The sequence below is a fragment of the Vulpes lagopus genome, chromosome X, assembly GCF_018345385.1.
Source record: "Vulpes lagopus strain Blue_001 chromosome X, ASM1834538v1, whole genome shotgun sequence".
Taxonomy (NCBI): Eukaryota; Metazoa; Chordata; class Mammalia; order Carnivora; family Canidae; genus Vulpes; species Vulpes lagopus.
In genome coordinates, this window is record NC_054848.1 from 90,929,509 (window position 1) to 90,951,527 (window position 22,019).

The following is a 22,019-nucleotide window of genomic DNA, read 5'->3' on the forward strand; positions in this document are numbered from 1 at the left end:
AAATGAGATAAACCCTTGAGGTCATTTTCAATCGTCAAATTGGAGGATCATTAACACGAGAGACCGGGATTCATAGATAATTTTTTACAAGTACAAGATTAGTTTTAAGTGGCTTCCCTCCACCATTGTTTTAGCAATATCTACTGGTTTCCCAATCTGGCAGATAGAAGAAGGATCTGGCATCAAGTTTTGTTTTTATTTTTGTTTTTTGGCTTGTTGTTAAAAGAATGTTGATTTATTTGCTTTGGCATCTGATTAAATCTCTTTCATCACCAAGAGATAGCAAGTTTCACTAGGTGAATAAATTAAAAAGCTGTTGTTCCATACAGGCATCCAGGAAGGCAAAAACTGAGGCTGACTCTCTTTTTCTACTGAGAAAGGAATCTGGAATCGGGAAAGATGTGATCCAGCCAAATGAACGTTGGTCCTGAGGGGAGGGACCAATTCAGGACTCTGGCCTTAGTTTTCAATAAATTTTCAAAGAAGCCCAGATTCCCCAAGGGGTGGAGCATAATGTCATACAGCAGCTACCAGCAAAATGAGTCACCACAGCCGAAAGTCACGTGGGAGCCATCAGACATACCTCATCAAGATCTGCCGGGATTTAGTTCCTTGTTTGATAGAGATGTGCTGGGCTGGGTGATTGTTGACAATTGGGGTTTCTACTTTTTTCAAGCCAATTTAATATCATTTGCCTTAAGCTTTGAAAGAGATTTTTTTTTATTTGAGAGAAAGCCAGCACAAGCAGGGGGAGTGCCAGAGGGAGAGGAAGAAGCAAGCTCCCCACTGAACAAGGAGCCCGGCATGGGGTTCAATCCCAGGACCCTGGGATCATGACCTGAGCCAAAGGCAGATGCTTAACTGACTGAACCACCCAGACACCCCAGAAAGAGATTTTAAAAATTATTTTATTTTCCCCCTACTATATCTTTTCTGATTTATTATTTATATGCCCCCAGTACAAGATTCAGATTAAGTACTGAAGTATTTAATTAAAAAAATTTGATTATAAAAAATTTGATTATAATGAAAATCTCTGTGTAATAAAATTCCTCAGCCCTCTCACTGGAACAATATCTAATATAATAAGAGAACTGGGATTTTTCCCATGATGATGCTAATTTATGGCATTTAACCATACATGTCCCCCCCACACACACACCCCTGGTATCTTCAGGGTGCAGAGGCAGCTTCCAAATAAGAATTATCAAGGATCCTTGTGTCCATGTGGCTCCTTTAGGAGTATATAGGATTAGAGCTTAGGAAAACCAGGACGTTGGTGAAATTTGTACTTGGGACTTTTGTGCCACCATTACTATGATCGCGGAGCTGGTCTTCACCTTCACAGGCTAAGAACCCTCATCCCTTCAGCACACATTCATTTCTTAAGGGCCAGTTCCTTACTTTGCCATGAGAACTATCACTGTGAAAAAATATCCTAGAAACATCCAGAAAACATCCTTTCTGTTGGCTTAACTGATGTGTTCCATCCTGGTAGGCACCAACTATATAGAAAGGCAAATGATAAGTAGGTTTCTTTTGGTTTTGTTTTTTTTTAAGATTTTATTTATTGATTGATGAGAGACACAGAGAGAGAGGCGGAGACATAGGCAGAGGAAGAAGCAGGCTGCCTGCAGGGAGCTGGATATGGGACTCGATCCCAGGATCCCGGGATCATGACCGGAGCCAAAGGCAGATGCCCAACCACTGAGCCATCCAGGTGCCCTGATAAGTAGGTTTCTTATGAAGGAATTAGATATTAGTTGTGAAAATGTACTTGTCTGAGAGTAGCTGGAGGTCTCACTGGAGGTGGGCATAGCTTTACAGGTGGAACAGAAGTGCTCTGTGCCCATGGGGCCAAACCCCCCCTCCTTTCCTCCCTGCCAGAGGTTTGTGCACATGCCTTTCTTTGTCCTTTCTTAAGGGCTAGTGCCTTTTTCAGAGTGCTGTCTTGTTTGGGCCTGAGAGCTATTTAGTCTCACTAATGTGATTTTTTTCATAACTTTGCTATGATTCATTAATTGTTGGTTTGCTAGCTACCTCTCGGAGAGCATCCTTAAGTCTTGATTTGGGGAGTGTCTGATGGTGGCCCTCATGCTCCTGCTGGCAGCAGGCATGGGAAGTGGCAGAGTAGTTCCTTAGGGTGGCAGACAGAGGGAACTATGACAAATTTTCCACTTCAGGGCCATCAGCACGTATATAGAAGGAAATGCTATCTCCAACTTGAGTCAGAAACTATTGCAAAACAGGAAACTCCTTGGAGCTCTGATTAAAAGCAGCTTCGTTCTTAATTATTCTAACTCTGTCAGCTTGGGAAATGTTAATTTCCTAAAGAGCCCTCTAATCTCATGATCCTTTTTTTTTTATTTTTTATTTTTTTAATCTCATGATCCTAAATCATAATGACCAGGTTTGTGATTTCCATCTGTATGCAGTATATAAGCTGGTTTTCTGTAGTTCCACAGAGCCCATCTACTTTTTTAGAATAAGAGGGCGGTATACTCAGGGCATAAAGCAATGCTTAAGATTTCTGTGTTTGTGTGAAGTAGTCAGAATGGTCAAACAGTACAGAACGAAGTTTAATGAAAAGTCTGTCTTTGGTCCAAGGCCCCCTTTGCTTCCTGTCCTCAGAGGTGACCAGGATTACTGGATTCTTAAGGCAGTTTTTACCTTGATCTTGATAGTTTACTGAGCCTAGTTAGGCAGTGGATTTTTTTTAAAGATATATTTATTTATTTTTTGGGAGAGAGACAATGCACAAGGAGGAGGACAGGCAGTGAGAGAGGGAGAGAGAAACCCAAGCAGACTCCGTGCTGAGCATGGAGCCCAACTCAGGGCTCCATCCCAGGACCCTGAGATCAGGACCTGAGCCGAAACCAAAAGTCAGATGTTTAACCAACTGCACCACCCAGCACCCCTAGGAATTGAATTTTGATAATCTTCCTGTGTTTCCTTTAAAAGTGCTTTTAGACAGTTGATGTGTTAGCATGGTAGGTTTATAGGTAAATGTCATGATGTTTATGCATTTAAAATGTGGGAAATTATCTTTTATCTCTACCAGGGTTTCTCACTAGTGGCACTTAGTGACATTTGGTGCAGGATAATTCTTTGCTGTAAGGGGACGGAAAACTGTCCTGTGTATTGTAGTGTGTTTCACACCATCCTTGGCCTCTGTCTATTAGGCGCCAGTGGCAGCCCCCTCCTAAGTCGTGACAAACACACATGTTCTTAGACAATGTCAAATGGCCTCCCGGGATGGTGGGGGTGGGCAGAGCAAAATCACTGCAGGTTGAGAGTCACCAGTGTATGCCATCTGATAACCTTCCTTTTTTTTTTTTTTTTTTACATATTTGACCATGCTGATGTTTTATTACCTAAGCATATTGCTGTATGTTTGCTAGAGCAATGCCTTTGTACAATTTCCTGACTTTAGAAAATTGCTCCTGAAACTCATCGTTCAAAAGAAGTGCCCCTGAATGAGAGGATTTGTCTGCAAGTGGGGTCCCAGTGCAGCACCAATGAAAGTGACAATCCTAGCATTTTGGTGGAAAAGTGCACCCCGCCGCCTGAAGGTAACTGAAAGAGCACTGTTTGTTGGAAGTTAGGGAATAAATGCACATTATCCATATGTTTATGTTCAGTGTTCATTAATTCATTCAGTTTTCAAATATGTGCTGAATCTGATAAGTTCCAGGCACTTGTATTAGGTGCACAATGGTAAATACGAGGATGTCCCTGCCTTCGAGGTGCTCAGCACAATGGTAAATACGAGGATGTCCCTGCCTTCGAGGTGCTCAGTACTTGAATAACTGTGCCTTATAGTTCTATAACATTGAATAATTTGGAATGTGATATACACACATATATATCCTTCCTTAAATTGAGCCTCATAAGCTTATTTTGTGAAGTGAGCAAGGCATATATTATTACCCTGATCCACTTTATGAGGAAGAAGGGAACTGAGTGAGTTGCTATTGGTCTTCAGATGACGGGTCCAGGGTCTTAAAAATACCCCAAATACTGCCCTCCTCATTCGATAGAAAGATTAGCTTGATATGTGAAACATATTTGGGGAAAGACATTAGAAAAGGAAAATGAGCCTGCTGGCCTAGGAAAAGCTGTCCCGTAGTCAGGTTGGTCATTGGCCCTTAGTTCCCTTCCTGCCCATTACCCAGTTTCTTCTGGCACTTGGGTTGCATGCAGGGAGGAGCTTATCCTGATTAAGAGCAGGGCTACTGGGGCCCAGATGTCCAAGTTTGAGTCTCAGCTCTGCCAACTAACAGCTGTGTGACTTTCAGCGGATCACTTAGCCCCTACCCACTTCACTCTCCTCATCTGTCAAATGGGGCTGATGACAAGTCCCTGCCTCCCAGGACCTTGACAGGATTATGGAAGTCAGTGGACATGAGGTGCTTAGCATAGGGCCCGGCAAAGAGTAAAAGCTGGATATGCATCATCTATAAATATAATGCTGCCCCTTATTTGGAGGGTCCCATCTCCCACTTCTGAACCTTAGCACTACATGGCCTGTTGGCCGTTCTGTCTACCTGCCTTGCACAGGTCAAAAGTAGATGAAGTCCTATTTGTAAAATAAAATTCGGTATTGCCAGGAGGCTGGGAACATGGTTTAAAACATCTTACCTCCCCTACTCTCTTTTCTTTAGAAGTTTAATAAATAATCTGAAAAAGCGTAAATTGTATTAGGACAATAAAGTGGTTGATGATGCCTCCAGACAGTACCTCTTTGAGAATCCTGAGGGATAGCAAGTTTGCATTTTAAACATAGGCATTTAACTTGATGACATGATGCCTTAAACAAAAGGCTTTATAAAGGTAGAGTTTTCAGATGATAAAGATTGCAGAGCTCCTTAAGTCTTAACGCACAGTAAACAACTACCAAGAGCTATGCTCACTTTTCCCCCAAATTGCTTCAGGAGGAATATTTGTTTAGTCTTTAAAACGAGATGTGTTAGTATCAGTCAGAAGACAGGAAGGTAAATTTTAACTCAATAGACTTGTTTTCCTTTAAAGATGGGTAGATATATGGGTCGTTTGTGTTTTCATGTTCATTTAGGAATTCCATATTCATTGCCTACCATTGAAATATTATTTGACCTTTAAACTCTCTGTAGTTAGGCGTACAGAGTTAGAGTCCCTCAGTGATCATAAAGATATTTTCTTGGTATCTGGAGGTGAGAGAGAAAGTTGTAACAAGTTAGATTTGGGTTTTTTCCATCCTGGGTGCCTTCTGGGTAAAATAGGATGAGAGATTAGGGACTGACTGTCTGGTAAAACATTCTCACCATCTCCCATGCCCCAGAGGGATTGGCAGGTTTGTATGACAGGGAGAGAAGCATCCTAAACCCTCGGCTGGATATTCTAGGTGATCCTGAGTCGGCTGTGACTGAGCTACAATGTGTTTGGCACAACCTTAGCTACATGAAGTGTACTTGGCTCCCTGGAAGGAATACAAGCCCTGACACCAACTATACTCTCTACTACTGGTGAGTGTGTATGGGAGACTTGGGGAGAAGGACTGATTGTGATTATTTGGGGAGTGTTGGTCTCCAGCCTCATTAAAAACTAAAATTGAGAAAAGAACAATCTTGTTTTTTGGGCTTTATTTATCATTATTATTTTTTAATATTTTATTTATTTTGAGAGAGTGTGTACAGTGGGGTAGGGGCAGAGGGAGAGAGAGAATCTCAAGCAGACTCCCTGCTGAGCACAGAGCCCAATGCAGCACTCGATCTCTTGACCCTGAGATCATGACCTGAGCAAAGACCAAGAGTCTGACACTTAACCAACTGAGCCACCTAGGTGCCCCCTATTTATCATGATTTTTATTATTTTTTTATTTTTTAAGATTTTATTTATTTATTCATGAGAGAGAGAGAGAGAGAAAGAGAGAGGGAGGGAGAGGGAGAGGCAGAGACACAGGCAGAGGGAGAAACAGGCTCCATGCTGGGAGCTGGATGCAGGACTTGATCCCAGGTCTCCAGGATCACGCCCTGGGCTGAAGGCGGCGCTAAACCGCTGAGCCACCCAGGCTGCCTATCATGATTTTTAAATTAAAGTATAAATTGACATGTGTTATATTAGTTTTAGGTGTATAGCATAGTGATTCAACAATTCTGTACATTACTCAGTACTCGCCACAATAAATGTAGCCACCATCTGTCATCATACAGCATTATTACAGTATTACTGACTATATTCCCTATGCTGTACTTTTCATCCCCCTGCTTTAATTTATTTTATAACTGGAAGTTTGTGCCTTTGAATCCCCTTCATCTATTTCACTCAACCAACCTCACCTCTGGCAACCACCAGTTTGTTCTCTGTACTTAAGAGTCTGTTTTGTTTTGCAGATCCCACATTGAAGTGAAATCATATGGTATTTGTCTTTGTCTGACTTACTTCACTTAGCATAATACCCTCCAGGCCCATCCATGTTGTCGCAAATGGCAAGAGCTCATTTTTTTTTTTTATGGCTGAGTAGTATTCCCGTGTGTATATATACCACAGCTTCTTTATCCCTATTCTTTTTACAAACCCAAGAAAATGGGCACTTTGCTTCAGTGGAAGATGCATCTACTTTTTTAGAAGCCTAGTTTCTAAAAGCATCTTTAAAAAGTAGTGGTAGATCCATAGGATGTTGGAAAAATGTACAGGGAGATCTCAGTGTACCCATCATGCAGTTTCTCCCAAAGGTAATAGGATCTATAACTGGAATGCAGTATCAAAACCAGAAAGTTGCTGTGGTTATATCCACCCACCTTATTCAAATTTCATCAGTGTCCCATGCACTCGTGTGTGTGTGTGTGTGTGTGTGTGTGTGTGTGTGTGTGTGTGTGTGATTCTATGTAATTTTATCACATGTGTAAAAACTAGAATAGTTCCATTACCACAAGGATCCCCTGAGTTACTATTTTATACCCATACCCTCCTCCCTTCTGCACCTTGCTCCTTGCCTTCCTTTTCCCTGAGTCTCTAACCTCTGGCAATTATTCATCTGTCCTCCATCTCTATATTTTTGTCATTTCAAGAATGTTACTAGAATAGACATAGCATGTAATTGGGGCTGACTTTTTTTTTTTTAAATTCTGCATTATACCCTTGAAGTCCTCCAACTCATGTGTATCAGTAATTCAAAAAAAAATTTACTACATGGTATGGATGTGCCAGTTTAAACATTTATTCATTGAAGGATATCTTGTTTCTAATTTTTTGCAATTACAAATAAAGCTTCTGTAAATACTCCTATTCAGGTTTTTATGTAAGCATAACTTTTCCTGTTTCTGGAATAAATGCTCAAGTTGCTGGGTCATATGGTAATTGCATATTTTGTGTTATAAAAAACTGCCAAACTATTTTCTAGAGTGGCTATATCATTTTATATTCCCACCAGCAATGTATGAGTGATTATTGTCTACCTTTAAAAAGGAAAATTATAACCATGCCCAGGGATAAAAAGTAAGTTGATTCAGCACCTGAAACTAATGTCACATTGTATGTCAGCCCTGCATCAATTAAAAAAAATTAAGGAACTGATGAGAAAGCAATTATTAAAAAAAAAAGTAGGTTTGCTTCCCACAAAATAACTTATATCTGAGATTTGTGAGCACATCCACAAAATCTGTTAAATTTCTAAATTAATCTTTAAGCATTTCCTTTCTTTTAGAGCCTAGGATTATTAGCAGCAGAACAAGGAAGAAAGGACCAGGTTAATCATTCAATTCAGTAAGACTTTATTTGGCACACAGTGTGGGTGAAGCACTGACTAGGCTGCAGAGATAAGAAACATGGCTCTTTGCTCGTAAAGTTTAAAATGTAGAGGGGGAGGGATCCCTGGGTGGCGCAGTGGTTTGGCGCCTGCCTTTGGCCCAGGGCGCGATCCTGGAGACCCAGGATTGAATCCCATGTCGGGCTCCCAGTGCATGGAGCCTGCTTCTCCCTCTGCCTATGTCTCTGCCTCTCCCTCTCTCTCTCTCTCTGTGTGTGTGTGTGTGACTATCAAAAATAAATAAATAAAAATTTTAATAAAAAAAAATGTAGAGGGGGAGACAGCACCCGACACAATTACCTGATAAATTGTTATAAAAATAACAGTGTATTATGAAGGCTAGCAGAGGCACCGACTTTATAGAAGCTAGGGTGGAGCTTGGGGTGGTGGTAGGGCAAGGCTGGGGGCTTGGATGAAGGGTGTGGGCTGCACAGATGGGGGGTTGTCCGAGATGGGGCCCTGGGGAAGAGCATTGAGGAACGGGCGTGTGCTGTCAGTGTGATGCCAGGCTGGGGAAGCAGGAGACCTCGGGTCAGCACTGTACCCTCCACAGGGCCTTGCCCCTCCCTCTGTCTTCCTTTCAGACTGCTTCTGAGAGGATGGGGTGTGGAGTGCCATGTCCAGGACTCCCAAAACCAATAGGAAAAACGTGGCCTTTGCTCCTACAATGTCCATTTTGCTAGATGGCTGGATGAGACATATTTTTGGTGTCTCAGAGCCCTCTGTCTGTCCTGGACTAGAAGGCAGAAATCAGTAGACTATTTGGCTTTCCAGTCTGGCTCCCAGGTTTGGCCTTCACGGCCCCCCCCCTCCGCCCACTCCAACCCCCCAGTTGCAGGGGCACTCCTGACAGAGTTGAGAAGTGCTGTCTGTGAAGCCAGCCGGCACTGAGGTGGTGTGGTTCAGTCTTGAGGGTTGTTTTTTCTCCCGAGATAAACAATTCTCATTTGAGGTTTTGGAGTTTCACTTGCCCACTTGTGGTATTTGTTTCTCCTTTTATTAATTAGAGCCACACAGTGGCTCCCCAGTGGCTTTGGGATAAAGTCCAAACCAACCCCTCAGCACTCTGGACAAAAGCCCCTTCTGACCTGGCTCCTTCCGCCCCTCTGGCCCAACCTCCTCCTTTTCTTCCTCCTCCTCTTCCTCCTTCTACACACCTCCACCCTCTTGCATCCTACCATCCAGCCCTCGCTGAGCTCCTTTCAGTTCCTCAAACAGACCGTTCAAACACTAACAGAACAGTGGAAGCATGCCACGTCCCTGTACGTCCCAGACCTGGTCCTTTCACCTGGACGCCCCTGCTTTGTCCTGATCTCAGCTCAGACATCACTTCCTTTCCAGAAAGCCCTCCTTGACCTCTCAGATCTAGATATGTGCCCGGTCATCGTGTCCCACTGTACCTTGCACTTTCCTGTGTCATAGTACTCAGCACATTGTGTTGTCACTTCCTGTTTACTTAGCGGTAGCCCTCCCCAGGCTGCCTTCTCCCTTGACAGCAGGGGCTGTGTCTTGTTATCCTCAGTGCCTGCCGCATGGTAGGTGCTCCAGAAATAAGTTTTAAAGGTTGGTGGGGTCCAAAGCTTACAGAACATTTGGGATTAGCATGAGGATTTAGGAGGGGTAAGCCACTCAGGAGCTTTATGGTTCAGGAGTAAAAAGAGAAGAGGACTGAGTAGGTCGCACTCCCCAGAGAATTGCCAGTGAAGGAGCCAGGGAACTAAGTCTTACAAAGAATAGCTTTGCTCTGATGATGTTGCAGTGTAGTCTGGGGAGAGCTGTTAGTACAGGCTTTTGAGATGTTTTAGAAGTTGATAGCATCCCTGTGTTCATTATGCTGTTAACTCCTCCTGTTCTCCCTGGAGTTGTTATTGGTAAAATCACAGGGAAAACCTTTAGAGTCTGTGTCTATAGAAGGTGCAGGGGAAGGAAGGAAAAGTCTTAAAACTGTACCTCATTCCATGGCCAACTGTGTGGGAAAGTAACCCGGATATAGGAGTCAGGGTGGTGCTGGAGGTGAACAGTGGCCTGGTCCCTGGAGTTCTTACGACCCAAAGATAGGGAAATACCTTGAGGTGTGTACTAGCACAAAACAAGTCTTAGTGCAGAGTGCAAAACCTGAACCCCCTCTGGATGAACAAATGATAAAAAATTGGACCCACCAATTTGAAAAAGCATTCTTTCTCTGGGTTGAAATATTCCTCTTCGTCTGGGCTGACACAGCCAAAGTTGAGAGCCAGTGGTGCTTAGGCTGGCTGTCAGTCCTCAGTTGATGCCTCTGTGCAGAGGATAATCTACAACCATTGGAGGTGGCTCATGAAGCCACCCCAGGAGAGTGGTGGTTCACTGGTGCCTGAGGGGGATGGGTGTCAGGATTACCATTTCTTGTTATACGTGGTTCCAGCATTAGTCATCAGTGTGGACTCTTTCTGTAGTGTACACGACCTGCACTAACTGGTACGAAGCCACAACTCACCCATGACTGTTTACATATTAATTTAAATTAATTAAAATTAAGTCACGTGAAAATCAATTGCTCAGTCTTGCTAGTCAATTTCACACATGGCTAGTGGCTCCGGCGTTGGATAGCACAGGCAGTAGATAGTTCTGTAACCCCAGAAAATGTCCTTGGGTGGTGCCAGCACAGATGATGTATTCTTCTGCCCTCAGCACCCTGCAGCTTATTCTTTTAACAGATATATTCTGTTAAATGGGCAGAGTCATATTGATGCTACTTCTTAAGGTTGTTGTCAGGGTTGCTATTGGGTGAAACATGTTTGGAAACCGTGCCCAAAAAAAAAAAAAAAAAAAAAAAAAAAAAAAGAAACCGTGCCCAACTGCTAACATATATAGAGGAAGTGATTGACGCAGGTGAGCTATATTGGTTTATTATTATTATTATTATTATTATTATTCATCCCCACTCCCTTGCAGATGTCACCAGTACACACTGGGGGCTTCTTTCCCCACTTGGAAGAATTAGCAGCTAGTCCTTACCTCCTCCACTCCTGCCCTCCCCTAGAGAGATCCTTTCTAATCACAACCACAAAAGAAAAGCAGATGCTTGGCCTGTTAATTATCAAGCACTTGGAATTGGTTTAGGTACAGTTTAAATCATGTCAAATGAACTGCCAGAGAATGTTTCCCCACTCCCCAGTTAGAAACTGGAGAGTTACTTTGACGCCCCAGGGCAGTGACTTGTGGTCCTACAGGGCAAGTCTGGCTGGCATTGAAAGAGCCTGACCTTAATAGCTGCAGACTAGCTCTGCCAATGAATTTTAGGGAATTTCTTACCCCATTAATCATCTTTAGGCTTAGGGAAATGGTCTTTAAATTTGTCAATTTCCTCCCCACACTACAGTGTGATTCTTCTGCAGAGGATTTCAGTGTCTGAATCTTAACAGGAAGCACCTGAATGCCTTCTGGCTCAGGTTCTTATCTAATATTTTGCAAGAAGTTCTCCAAAGTTGTCTGTTCAAAAACCAATATTTCCCCTTTTGTTATTTTGTCCAAATTACAACGACAAAAAATTTTTTTTTTAAATTTCCTATCTGGGGTCCATGAGAGTATGTGAAACACCCAAGGTACAGAAGTGAAAAATGAATAGTAAAAATTACCCATTAGAGAAGTTCCTCTCATTAGTTGAAAAAATTTAATTTTCTGCATGGTTTTTTTTTAGTTATGTAACAAAAGTGTCATAAATTTCTTCACTTTCTGGGTGTGGGTAGAAAACATTCCAGGGCTGTCTGACCTAAAAACTGGCCACGGTACTAACTTAGTTTCTAGGATTGTATTCATTCATGAACCACAAGGGGCCTGCAACTAGGAAAAAAACTTTATGTACCATTCAATAAGAGACAAGAGCATTTTCTGTATTTTTTAAAAAGATTTTATTTGTCTGAGAGAGAGAACAAGCAGGGAGAGGGAGAGGGAGAAGCAGGCTCCCCGCTGAGCAGGGAGCCTGACGCTGCTGGGCTTGATCCCAGGACGCTGGGATCATGACCTGAGCTAAAGGCAGATGCCCAAACAGCTGAGCCAACCAGGTGCCCCCCATTTTCTATATTTAAATATTTCTTTGCACAACCCTTGAAGGAGTAAATAGATTAGATCTGAATTTTGGGGTTTATTTTTTATTTTTTTTGGGGGGGGTTATTTTTTAAAGACTATTTTTGTAGGGAAATTTTAAATTGAGGGGAAGGTACAGAGATTTCCCATGTACGCCTGTGTCCCCACAATTCATGGCCTCCCTCATTATCTGTATCCCCCACCAGGGTGGTACATTTGTCACAATCTACGCTGATACATCTTAATCACTCAAAGTCCATACCTTACCTTCAGGCTCCCTCTTGGTGTCATCTATACTACGGGTTTGAACAAATGTATCATGACACATGTCTGTCATCATAACATCTTACAGAGTATTTTCATTGCCCTGGAACTCCTCTGTCCTCTGCTTATTCATCTTTCCCTCCGCAACCCCTGCAGCCACTGATCTTTCATTGTCTTCACAGTTTTGTCTTTTCCAGAGGTTCCTGTGGTTGGAATCATACAGCATGCAGCCATTTCAGAGTGGCTTCTTTCACTTAGTAATATGCATTTAAGTTTCCTCCGTGTCTTTTCATGTCTTGATGCCTCTTTTTTTTTCAAGCTGAATAATACTCCATTGTCTGGATGCACCACAGTTTAAGTGTTCACCCCCTGAAGGGCATCTTAGTTGCTTCTGAGTCTTGGCAATTATGAATAAAGCTGCTATAAACATTTGTGTGCAGTGTTTTGCATGGAGGTAAGTTTTCAACTCCTTTAGGTAAATGCCAAGGAGTGTAATTGCTGACCCTATGGTAAGAGTATATTTAGTTTTGTAAGAAACTACCAGACTCTGTCCCAAAGTGGCTGTAGCATTTTGCATTCCGAAGAGCAATGAAGTAGCATTCCTTTCACTCTGCATCAGCCCCAGCATTTGGTGCTGTTTGTGCTCTGGATTTGGCCATTGTCATAGGTGTATGGTAACAACTTGTTTTAATTTGCATTTCCCCGATGACTATTATGTGGAACATCTTTTCAGATGCTTCTTTGCCAGCTGTATATCTTCTCTGGTGGGGTGTCTGAAAGTCTTTAGCTTATTTTTTAATTGAGTGGTTTGTTTTCTTATTATTTTAAGAACTCTGTATATTTTGAATAGCAGTCCTTTATCAGATGTGTCTTTTGCAAATATTTTCTCTGAGTCTGTGGCTTTTTTTCTTATTCTCTTACTATTGATTTTTGCAGAACCGAAGTTTTTAATTTTAATAAAGTCCAGTGGACTGATTATTTCTTTCCTAGATCCTCTCTGGTATTGTATCTAAAAAGTCATCACCACGCCCCAGCTCATCTAGGTTTTTCCCAGTGTCATCTCCTAAGAGTTTTATAGTTTTGCACATTTACATTTAGGCTTGTGATCCATTCCCAGTTTAGTTTCATGAATGGCGTAAGGGCTGTGCCTAGATTCATTTCTTTTTGCATATGGACATCTAGTTGTTCCAGCACCGTTTGTTGAACTGTCTTTGCTCCCTTGTCAAAGATTAGCTGACTGAATTTATGAGAGTAGATCTGAGTTTTGTAAAACCTGATTTTCAAAAGAATCCCCTGGAGAATTGCCATCAAAATTCTGATTCCTAGGCCCCAGGCAAAACCCTGCTGAGTAGGATTCCCGGGAGAGGGCTTGAGGAATCTGCAGTGTATACAACTACAGATAATTCAGAGGTACCAGGTCAAGGGTTTGGGAATTGTCACTCTTAGTTCATTTTAAAAATTGCCTTCCTTTTCTGTAGAACCTTTGCCTGACTCCGGTTATGGCTGATGTAGGGGTTCACTCTGTCCTGCCAGCTACCACAAAACAGAATCCTTTGATAGCCTAGACAAAAAAAGCCTAGTGAGCACCTTCTGTCTGCCTGCACTGCACTAGGTGCTGATGGTCACTGGGGAACGTTGTGCATAGAGGTGTGAAATTGGAAATAAGATGCCAGCAGGACTGGTCATGGAAGGTAGCTATAGCCACACTGTGGAGTGAAACACATAGAAAACCATTGTGTCCTGGAACATTGATCTGGCAGTGATTGGAGGGCACTAATAATGAAGGTCAGAGAGGTCATGCTGGAGAGGACACAAAGCCTGAAGTGATGAGGACATTAAACAGGGTGAGGGTTCTGGGAATGTCGCAGGAGAGAATCCAAGGAGCTCTGTGAAGGAAGAAGTAATGGAATATGGTGACAGGAATATAGGGAAAGGAGAGGGGAAAGGGTGATATCAGAGGCCGTAATCAAGGAGTCCAGAGAAAGCGTGCTCTGATGGGAATGGGGAAGGTCAGAAGACAGGCTGTTTGGCAGGGGAGAGAGGGCATAAGGCCATTGACTTTGAGGCCAGAGTGGAACACTCCACTGGAGCAGTTAGAAATCTGGGACTAGCTCCAAGGAATCCCCAGTGTAGAAATTCTAGTCGAGGGATAGAAATGATCAACTGGGGGAGAATGGATGAGGGGAGTAAGCAGTAAAGAGGCATGTGCCAGAGGGCTGAGGATAAAATGTGAACCAGAAGAGAAGAGAAGAGAAGAGAAGAGAAGGGAAGAGAAGAGGGAGGAGAAGCCAAGAAAACAAAGCAGGCAGGTAGAAGAACCAGAGGAAAACCATGGCATTCAGCAGATGAGGCATTTTCAGGAAGCATAAAACTCTTGCTGGCCTTGTACATCCCTTAAACAGAAGAGGAAAAGGAGTCAGGGCTCCTATAGTTTTCATAGCTATTTAATGTACCAGTATTTGGGGCGTCTGGCTGGCGCGGTTGGTAGACCATGTGACTCTTAATGTCAGGGTCGTGAGTTCAAGCCCCACATTAGGTATAGAGCTTACTTAAGAAAGTAGTAGTGTTCATCAAAAAGGAACATTTATTTCTTCCAAGAGTATGAAATGGAGCCACACTATAAAATAAGGTTTTGGGGCACCTGGGTAGCTCAGCCTTCAGCTTGGGTCGTGATCTTGGGGTCCTGGGATCAACCCCTTCATCGGGCTCCCTGCTCAGTAGGTTGCCTACTTCTCCCTCTCCCTCTGCCACTCCCCCTACTTGTGCTCTCTCTCAAATCAATCAATCAATCAATCAATAATAAAATAGGGTTTTAAGCAAAGCTATTTTTCTATATTGCAAATGTTGTCTTTCATGGTCCTCTTCAGTCATTTAAAAGAAAACAAATGTCTGCCTTTGTTTCCTGAGCACCTTGTTAAAAGTAATCCAGAAGGTTGTCTCATATTTTGCAGGCACAGCAGCCTGGGAAAAATCCTTCAATGCGAAGACATCTATAGAGAAGGTCAACACATTGGTTGTTCCTTTGCTCTGACTAATTTGAAGGATTCCAGTTTTGAACAACACAGTGTCCAAATAGTGGTCAAGGATAATGCAGGAAAAATTAGACCATCCTTCAATATAGTGCCTTTAACTTCTCATGGTAAGTTTTAGAAGTCCTGTATGACAGTGTGTCTTTTGAACAATCAGTACAGATAATAAAAAAAAAGCAATGATTTTGGTTTTAAGATTTTTCCCAGAGAAAAAGACTGTATATATACCATTATTTGATTTTTTTGTTTTAAAGAAGCAGGCTTGGAAATTCTGATATTTATTGAGCACATGTGCCACATGCTTTGCTCTTATTTGTTTGAGTGTGATAGGACTTTGAACACTCAGTTAGCTGTAGAACCGAGACTGGAAACAGGCTGTCTGACTCTTATGATCTGTTCTCTTTTGCTTATGACCCTGGAGAGGGTGATGCTGCAGAAGAAAATAAAATATGGTTCCTGAAGAATCTTTCTCTTCGTTGGAAAAAGGCTGCGACTGAAGGAGGAGTGATCAGAGATGATATTCAAACTAGCTACTATGCTGGGTGGCATAAGTACCAACCACTCAGAACAACCAATGCAGCCAAATGTTGGTTTCTTAGAAAGAAAACAGAAGTCTGCTTGAGATCCTAGGTTTTCACTTTGGACAAAGCATATAAACTCCTAAGTGTTTTGTCATCTGTAAAACAGGGTCCATAGTACCTCTTGACCTCAAAGGACTGTCCAGAGTTCCAAATGATGTGAGGTATAGAAGGATTTTGTAGATCTCAAAAGCAGACTACTGTAAGCATCATGTTTATTTATTTGCTGTAAGATCCCAATAGGGAGCTCAGATTATGGTTAAGTGGTATACAGAAAATTTATAGGCAAATAACCACGAATTGACAAAGGTTCCCAAGTCTGGGGGCAGAGCACTATTTGCCACCCCTTCACTTACCGTTACACAAATGAATTCTAATTGTGGACCAAAGGCCAGAGGATTAAGGTTATGGTAACTTGCCAAGTAGGATAATCTGAAGCAGAGCCCTTTTCTGCCCTTCCCCTTGCTTGGCAGATTGTCCTCGATGGACCTTCTAAAGCTCATTTTGCTACTCTTCTTCCTAGAGATTAGTGGTGACATAAAGGGAAATCCTTCTCAGCTGGAAGATGACATCTTCAAGTTGCATTCCACTAATCTTCCGCTCTCTTCTGTTGCTTAGTCTTAAGCATAGCTGACTCCTGAAAAACTAAATAGACCAGGCTATTTTTTTTTTACTTTGATTGTAGTTATAATCATGTAACATTAAATTTCCCATCATAACCATTTCTAAGTGTACAATTCAATAATGTTAAGTATATTCCCATTTTTGTGCAGTAGACCTCTAGAACTTTCTCATCTTTTAAAACTGGAACTCCATGCCCCCCCCAAACACTAATTTGCCTTCCCCCAGCCCTTGCTAATCAGCTTTCTATTTTCTGTTTCTACTTTAGATATTTCGTATGGGTGGAATCCTATAGCATTTGTCCTTTTGTGTTGGGCTTATTTCACTTAGTATAATGTCCTTGAGGTTCATCCATGTTGCGGTATATGACAAACTAGGCTAATGTTTTAATTGTGGCCTTTGATTGGCGTAAGTGAGTGGCTGCTGGGGAAACCCCTGGTGCCCCTCATCATCCATTAGGGGGATGCACATCTTGACCCAGTGCTTCTTTTCTTTATTGTTCTTCTTTATTCTCTTTTTTCACAGCCAAATGTCCTGATTATACCCTGGCCATGTTCTAACTGGATGCAGGCCAGAGCTCACGTTATCTGTTAGATGCCCCAAAAATGTTTTTTGGATCCATTTTATGAAGCAGTTTAAAATAAACTTTCTACATTAATCATGACCTTCATTATCTCTACCTATATATGAACCTCATCAAACAAAATTCTGGAAGATAATTTGGGTTCTTCTATTTCTGTCTTTCAGTGAAACCTGATCCCCCACATATTAAGCGTCTCTTCTTCCAAAACGGTAACTTGTATGTGCAATGGAAGAATCCACAGAATTTTTATAGCAGATGCTTATCTTACCAAGTAGAAGTCAATAACAGCCAAACTGAGACGAATGATATATTCTATGTAAGTTTTTATTAACTAGTTGATTTTATTTGGATATTTTTCTTTCACTTGAATTTCTTACAGGGGTACTAAATTGAAACATGAGTGAAATGTAGCTCTTCAATTTGTCACCTGATGGTGATGATGGTGGTAAAATTTTTCGTCTGAAACAGGGCATGGCGGATGGTTTGAGGGTTGATGGTAGGAGCATTGGCTGTAAGATTCATGCTGTTCATCAATTCTTTTGCTGAACAAATTTTTATTACATATCTACCACATGCCGGGCACTATTTTATGTATACATCTCCCTGATGACAAGGTCTCTTTTTCCCATGAAGCCTATCTGCTGGGAAATAAGTATGTAAATGAGCAAGCTAATTTCAGAGCATGAATGCTAGGAAGAAAATCAAATGGGTCATGCAGTAGCATGATGGGAGGGCCTTAGAGAATATGAGATTGGATAGTCATCCAAAGTGATGACATTTGAGATAAGACCAGAATGACAAGCAGGGGCCAGCCATGTGAAAATCTGGGGAGTGGAGGGGACAAGTACAAAGACTCTGAGGCAAGAATGAGTTTGGCACGTGTGAGAAACAAAAAAGAAACCAGTGTGGCTGAAATTGATAGGGAAAGATGTGTAAGCAGGAGGCTGGGGTCAGATTGGGTAGATACTTTGAGGCTCTGGTGTAGCCATTCCCTTTTCTTGGAGTTTGTGGCAACTAAAGTAGTAGAATTTGAGTAGTCAGTATTGGTTGGATTATGTACATTTACACTGTTGTGGAGTACAAAACACACTAATTAGAGGTCCCTGTGGGCCACTGGGCATAACAGGATGTGGTGTAACTTCAGGGCATCAGTCCTATTGTTCCGCTTTATAGTAGAGGTCACAAACTCAGGCCTTAAACATGTTTGTTTGAACTACAAACCGAGGGGAATTTTTTTTTATTAAATTTGAAGATTTTGCCCAGATTTAAATACCACAGTACCCGAGGAGTGTGGTTTCCATAAGGTGGCGCCTCAGGACCACAGGGATTGTGCCACTTGCCTGGGCCCTGCGTGCGTTTAAGTTTTTCGAAGTTAGAAATCAAGGGTTTTATAATGGCTTTTAAAAGAGCCCTGCATCTCGCATGTGGGCAAATTCCTTGGTCCAGTTGCTTGAGCACATCGTGGGAGTTTCAAAACACTAACTAAAAATAAGCCAGTGTTGACAGGCTGTAACCCCAGAGGGAGTGCCCAGGTCCACAGCTGACCAGTGCTCTTCTGGGCATTTGCAGGTGAATCTGTTTGCTGAAATCGAATAATCATTATCCATACCAGAAACCAGTGTCCCCATACAGCACTGCAAAGGGAAAAAGCAAAGGGCTTCCAAGTAGGGAGAAGGTGAGGCTTGGATTTACAACAAAGTCAGCTGTCAGAATGTAAAAGTCTACTTGACGACTCTGGCTTTTACTGCTCCCCTCTGTCTGAAATCCTGAGACACATGCTGCTTATATTACTCATTTGGCACTGAATTATGTCCTGCTGGTTACCCTGATCACATGTGTAGGCCTTTTCTCCTGACTAAAAATAAAAGCTCCTGCAGGGAGGAGTTGAGAGGTGTTTACTTCGTGCTGCTCCTGCTAATAGCGGCTAACATGTATTTAGCGATTACTATGTGGTAGGCATTTTAATAAGCACACGATCTCAATGGTCTTGCTCAGTCCTCACAGTAACCCTAAGGATCTAGGTCCTGTTATTTTGTCCTCATTTCACAGATGGGAAACTGTAATCTCAGAGGTTACTCCTAAGTTAGTAGTGGTAGAGTCAAGATTTCAGCAAGGCTGAGTCTAAAGCCAGTGTTCTTAACCCTGGGGACCACCTCAAAGCTTCCTCTGAACAGTAACAGCCATCATTTATTAAGTGTTTGTGATGTGCTACAAAGTTACTCTTCTATGTACTTCTTATAGAGTAGTGTATAACAATCCATGAGATGGTTCTACTTTAACCTATATTTTATTGAGAATCTAAGGCTCAGAGAGGTAAAGTAACTTGATACAGGCCACACAGCTAATAAGTTGGCCTTTATGTATTCAAAGATTGGTCTTCCTGTATTAAACTTTGATGGAGAGCATTTGGTATAACACCGTGTGCATAGTCATCACTTAAATTCTTGTTGAATTGAGTTACCTTTCTTTTTTTTTTTTCTTTTTTTTTTTTTTTTGAGTTACCTTTCTTTACAAACTTCTGCACTGAAGAGAATGTACATACTATGGAATTTGGTCTCCTAAATCAGAACTGTAGTCTATTTGGAATTAGCACTGTTTATACATTTGAGTTTAATAATGTTCTTTCTCCTAGCAGATGTTCACCAGCTGCTTCCTCTCCTAAAATGTCACCAGCTTTTTGTGTGCTGATTTTGAGCTCTGCTGGTTAGGCCCTTTTTCCGCCCCTTTTTGCAAGACTTTTTGAGGAATTATTTTGCCTAGTATTGTAGTTAAGAGGGGGAAGTAGGCCAGGACATGAACTGGTGCCATCACATGGGGGCTGTGGTCAGAGGTAGCTCCTGCAGAATCACAGAGCAAGGAATGACTTGTCTTTGACCAACCCCCTTCTCCACAAAATATCTATTTGGTCCTCTGTGCCCTTGTTTTCCTTTTCTCATGGAGTTATCTGAGCAGTTGATAAACTATGCAAGGGAATTTACATTTGAACAAGAGCCCAGAACCTCCAATTTGCACAGTGATTTTCCAATTTTGGAATGTACATATATCCAGGAGATGGTCCATGAGCGGGAGACATGAACCTACAATCCTATCCCTCAAGTGGTAGTTGGTATTTGGGATTTCCCAACAGGTCTCTGATTCCAAAGTATTTTTTTCTCTGCCCTATGAGAAGTATTGATAGGATGCTCTTCATCATTCAGTTGGCCTTTCAGTTCTTCACAAACGCTACTAGCAACTGTTTAGTACATAGCATTCAAGGACAAAAATCATAACTGTGTGTTCTGGTCTTTGCCCCATGTTTAAACGTCTCTTTGATGGACGTTGACTGTTCCAGCTTTATTGAAGTATGATTGACACATAAAAACCATATATATTTGGGGTGTACAGTGTGATTTTCAAGGTGCACAATGTGATGATTTATGATACATAAATCTTATGAAATGATTACCACAGTCCCATTAATTAACACATCCATCACACAGTTACTTTTTTTTAAATGGTGAGGACACTTAAGATCTACTCTCTTAGCATATTTCAGGTATACAATATGATATTATTAACTATAATCACCATGCTGTACATTAGATCCCTAGAACTTATAACTACAGTTTATACCCTTTGCCCAACATCTCCCCATTTCCCCTGATCATCCAGCCCCTGGCAACCACCGTTCTACTCTCTGCCTCTATGAGCTCAACTTTTTAAGATTCCACATTTAAGTGAGGTCATACAGTTTTTGCCTTTCTCTGACTTACTTTGCTTAGCACAGCGCCCTTGATTTTCTTCCATGTTGTCACAAATGGCAGGATCTCCTTTCCCATGGCTGGATGATATTCCATTGTGTGTGTGTGTGTGTGTATACATACCACATCTTCTTTGTTCATCTGTTGGTGCACACTTGGGTTACTTCCATATCTGAGCCACACAGGCGCCCCAGGGCTGTGTGTATCTTTTTGAATTAGTGTTTTCATTTTCTTTTTTTCCCCAAAGAATTATTTATTTATTTTAGAGAAAGAAGGCACGTGTGTGAGGGGAGGATCAGAGGGAGAGAATCTTAAGCTGACTCAAACCCGATATGGGGCTTGACTCCAAAACCCTTGAGATTATGACCTGAGCTGAAACCAAGAGTTGGATGCTTAACCAACTGAGCTGCCCAGGCACCCCCATTGTCTTCAGTTAGAGATCCAGTAGTAGAATTACTGAATCATATGGTATTTTTAAAAATTGAAGTATAATTGATATACAGTGTTAATTTCAGGTATACAACTTTTTTTTTCTCAACAATTCTATACATTTCTCAGTGCTCACCATAAGTGTCACCATCTATCACCATACAATGTTATCACAATATTGACTACTATATTCCCTATACTGGTATTTCTATTTTTAACTTTTTAAGGAAGCTCCATACTGTTTTCCATAGTGGCTTCACCAATTTACATTCCCACCAACAGGGCATTAGGGTTTTCTTTTCCCCACGCCCTTGCCAACATTTAGTATTTCTTATCTTTTTTGATGATGGCCATTCTAATAGGTGTGGGGTGATACCTCATTGTGGTTTTGATTTGCATTACCCTGATGATTAGTGATATTGAACATCTTTTCATATAACTTGTTGACCAGAAGGAGACGGACTATTTATACTAAGCAACAGATTTTCATGTGTTGATTTTCTGCTCTCATTTTGAAATATTTACATTTTAGGAACTAATCTTTCTCTTTACATCAGACAGCAAATGATTTAAATTGTGTGGAAGAGAATTTTGCATTATACTTTCTTTTCTCTAACCCAGTCATTTTTGATATATTATACTCTCAACAAGGGAGACTTTTTTAAACTTTCAATTGATGTATAATATCCAATAGAAAAATTGCACGAGTCGTTATGTACAGCTCAGTGATTTTTCACAAGTGAGTTTTGCAAATGATTTGTCACTTAAGTAACCAGCATCCCAGAAGTCCCATTGTAACCCCCTTTGGTCTCTACCCTCCCAAAGAACAATTACTACCCTGACTCATAATCCCATAAATTAGTTTTGTTGCCTCTTTTTAAACTCTATATATGACAGAGAGAGGACAAGCAGGGGGAACAGCAGAGG

At 41.6% G+C, this 22,019-nt stretch overlaps 1 protein-coding gene across 1 annotated transcript in view; it reads left to right on the forward strand.

Moving 5' to 3' along the window:
- Window positions 1-22,019, forward strand: part of IL13RA1 (interleukin 13 receptor subunit alpha 1) — a 53,775-nt gene that overhangs the window by 10,082 nt on the left and 21,674 nt on the right. Inside the window, exons 3-6 of the mRNA XM_041741261.1 lie at window positions 3,434-3,572; window positions 5,384-5,504; window positions 15,064-15,251; window positions 17,088-17,239. Coding sequence (XP_041597195.1) covers window positions 3,434-3,572; window positions 5,384-5,504; window positions 15,064-15,251; window positions 17,088-17,239 — 600 coding nt within the window. The remainder of the gene's footprint in view (window positions 1-3,433; window positions 3,573-5,383; window positions 5,505-15,063; window positions 15,252-17,087; window positions 17,240-22,019) is intronic.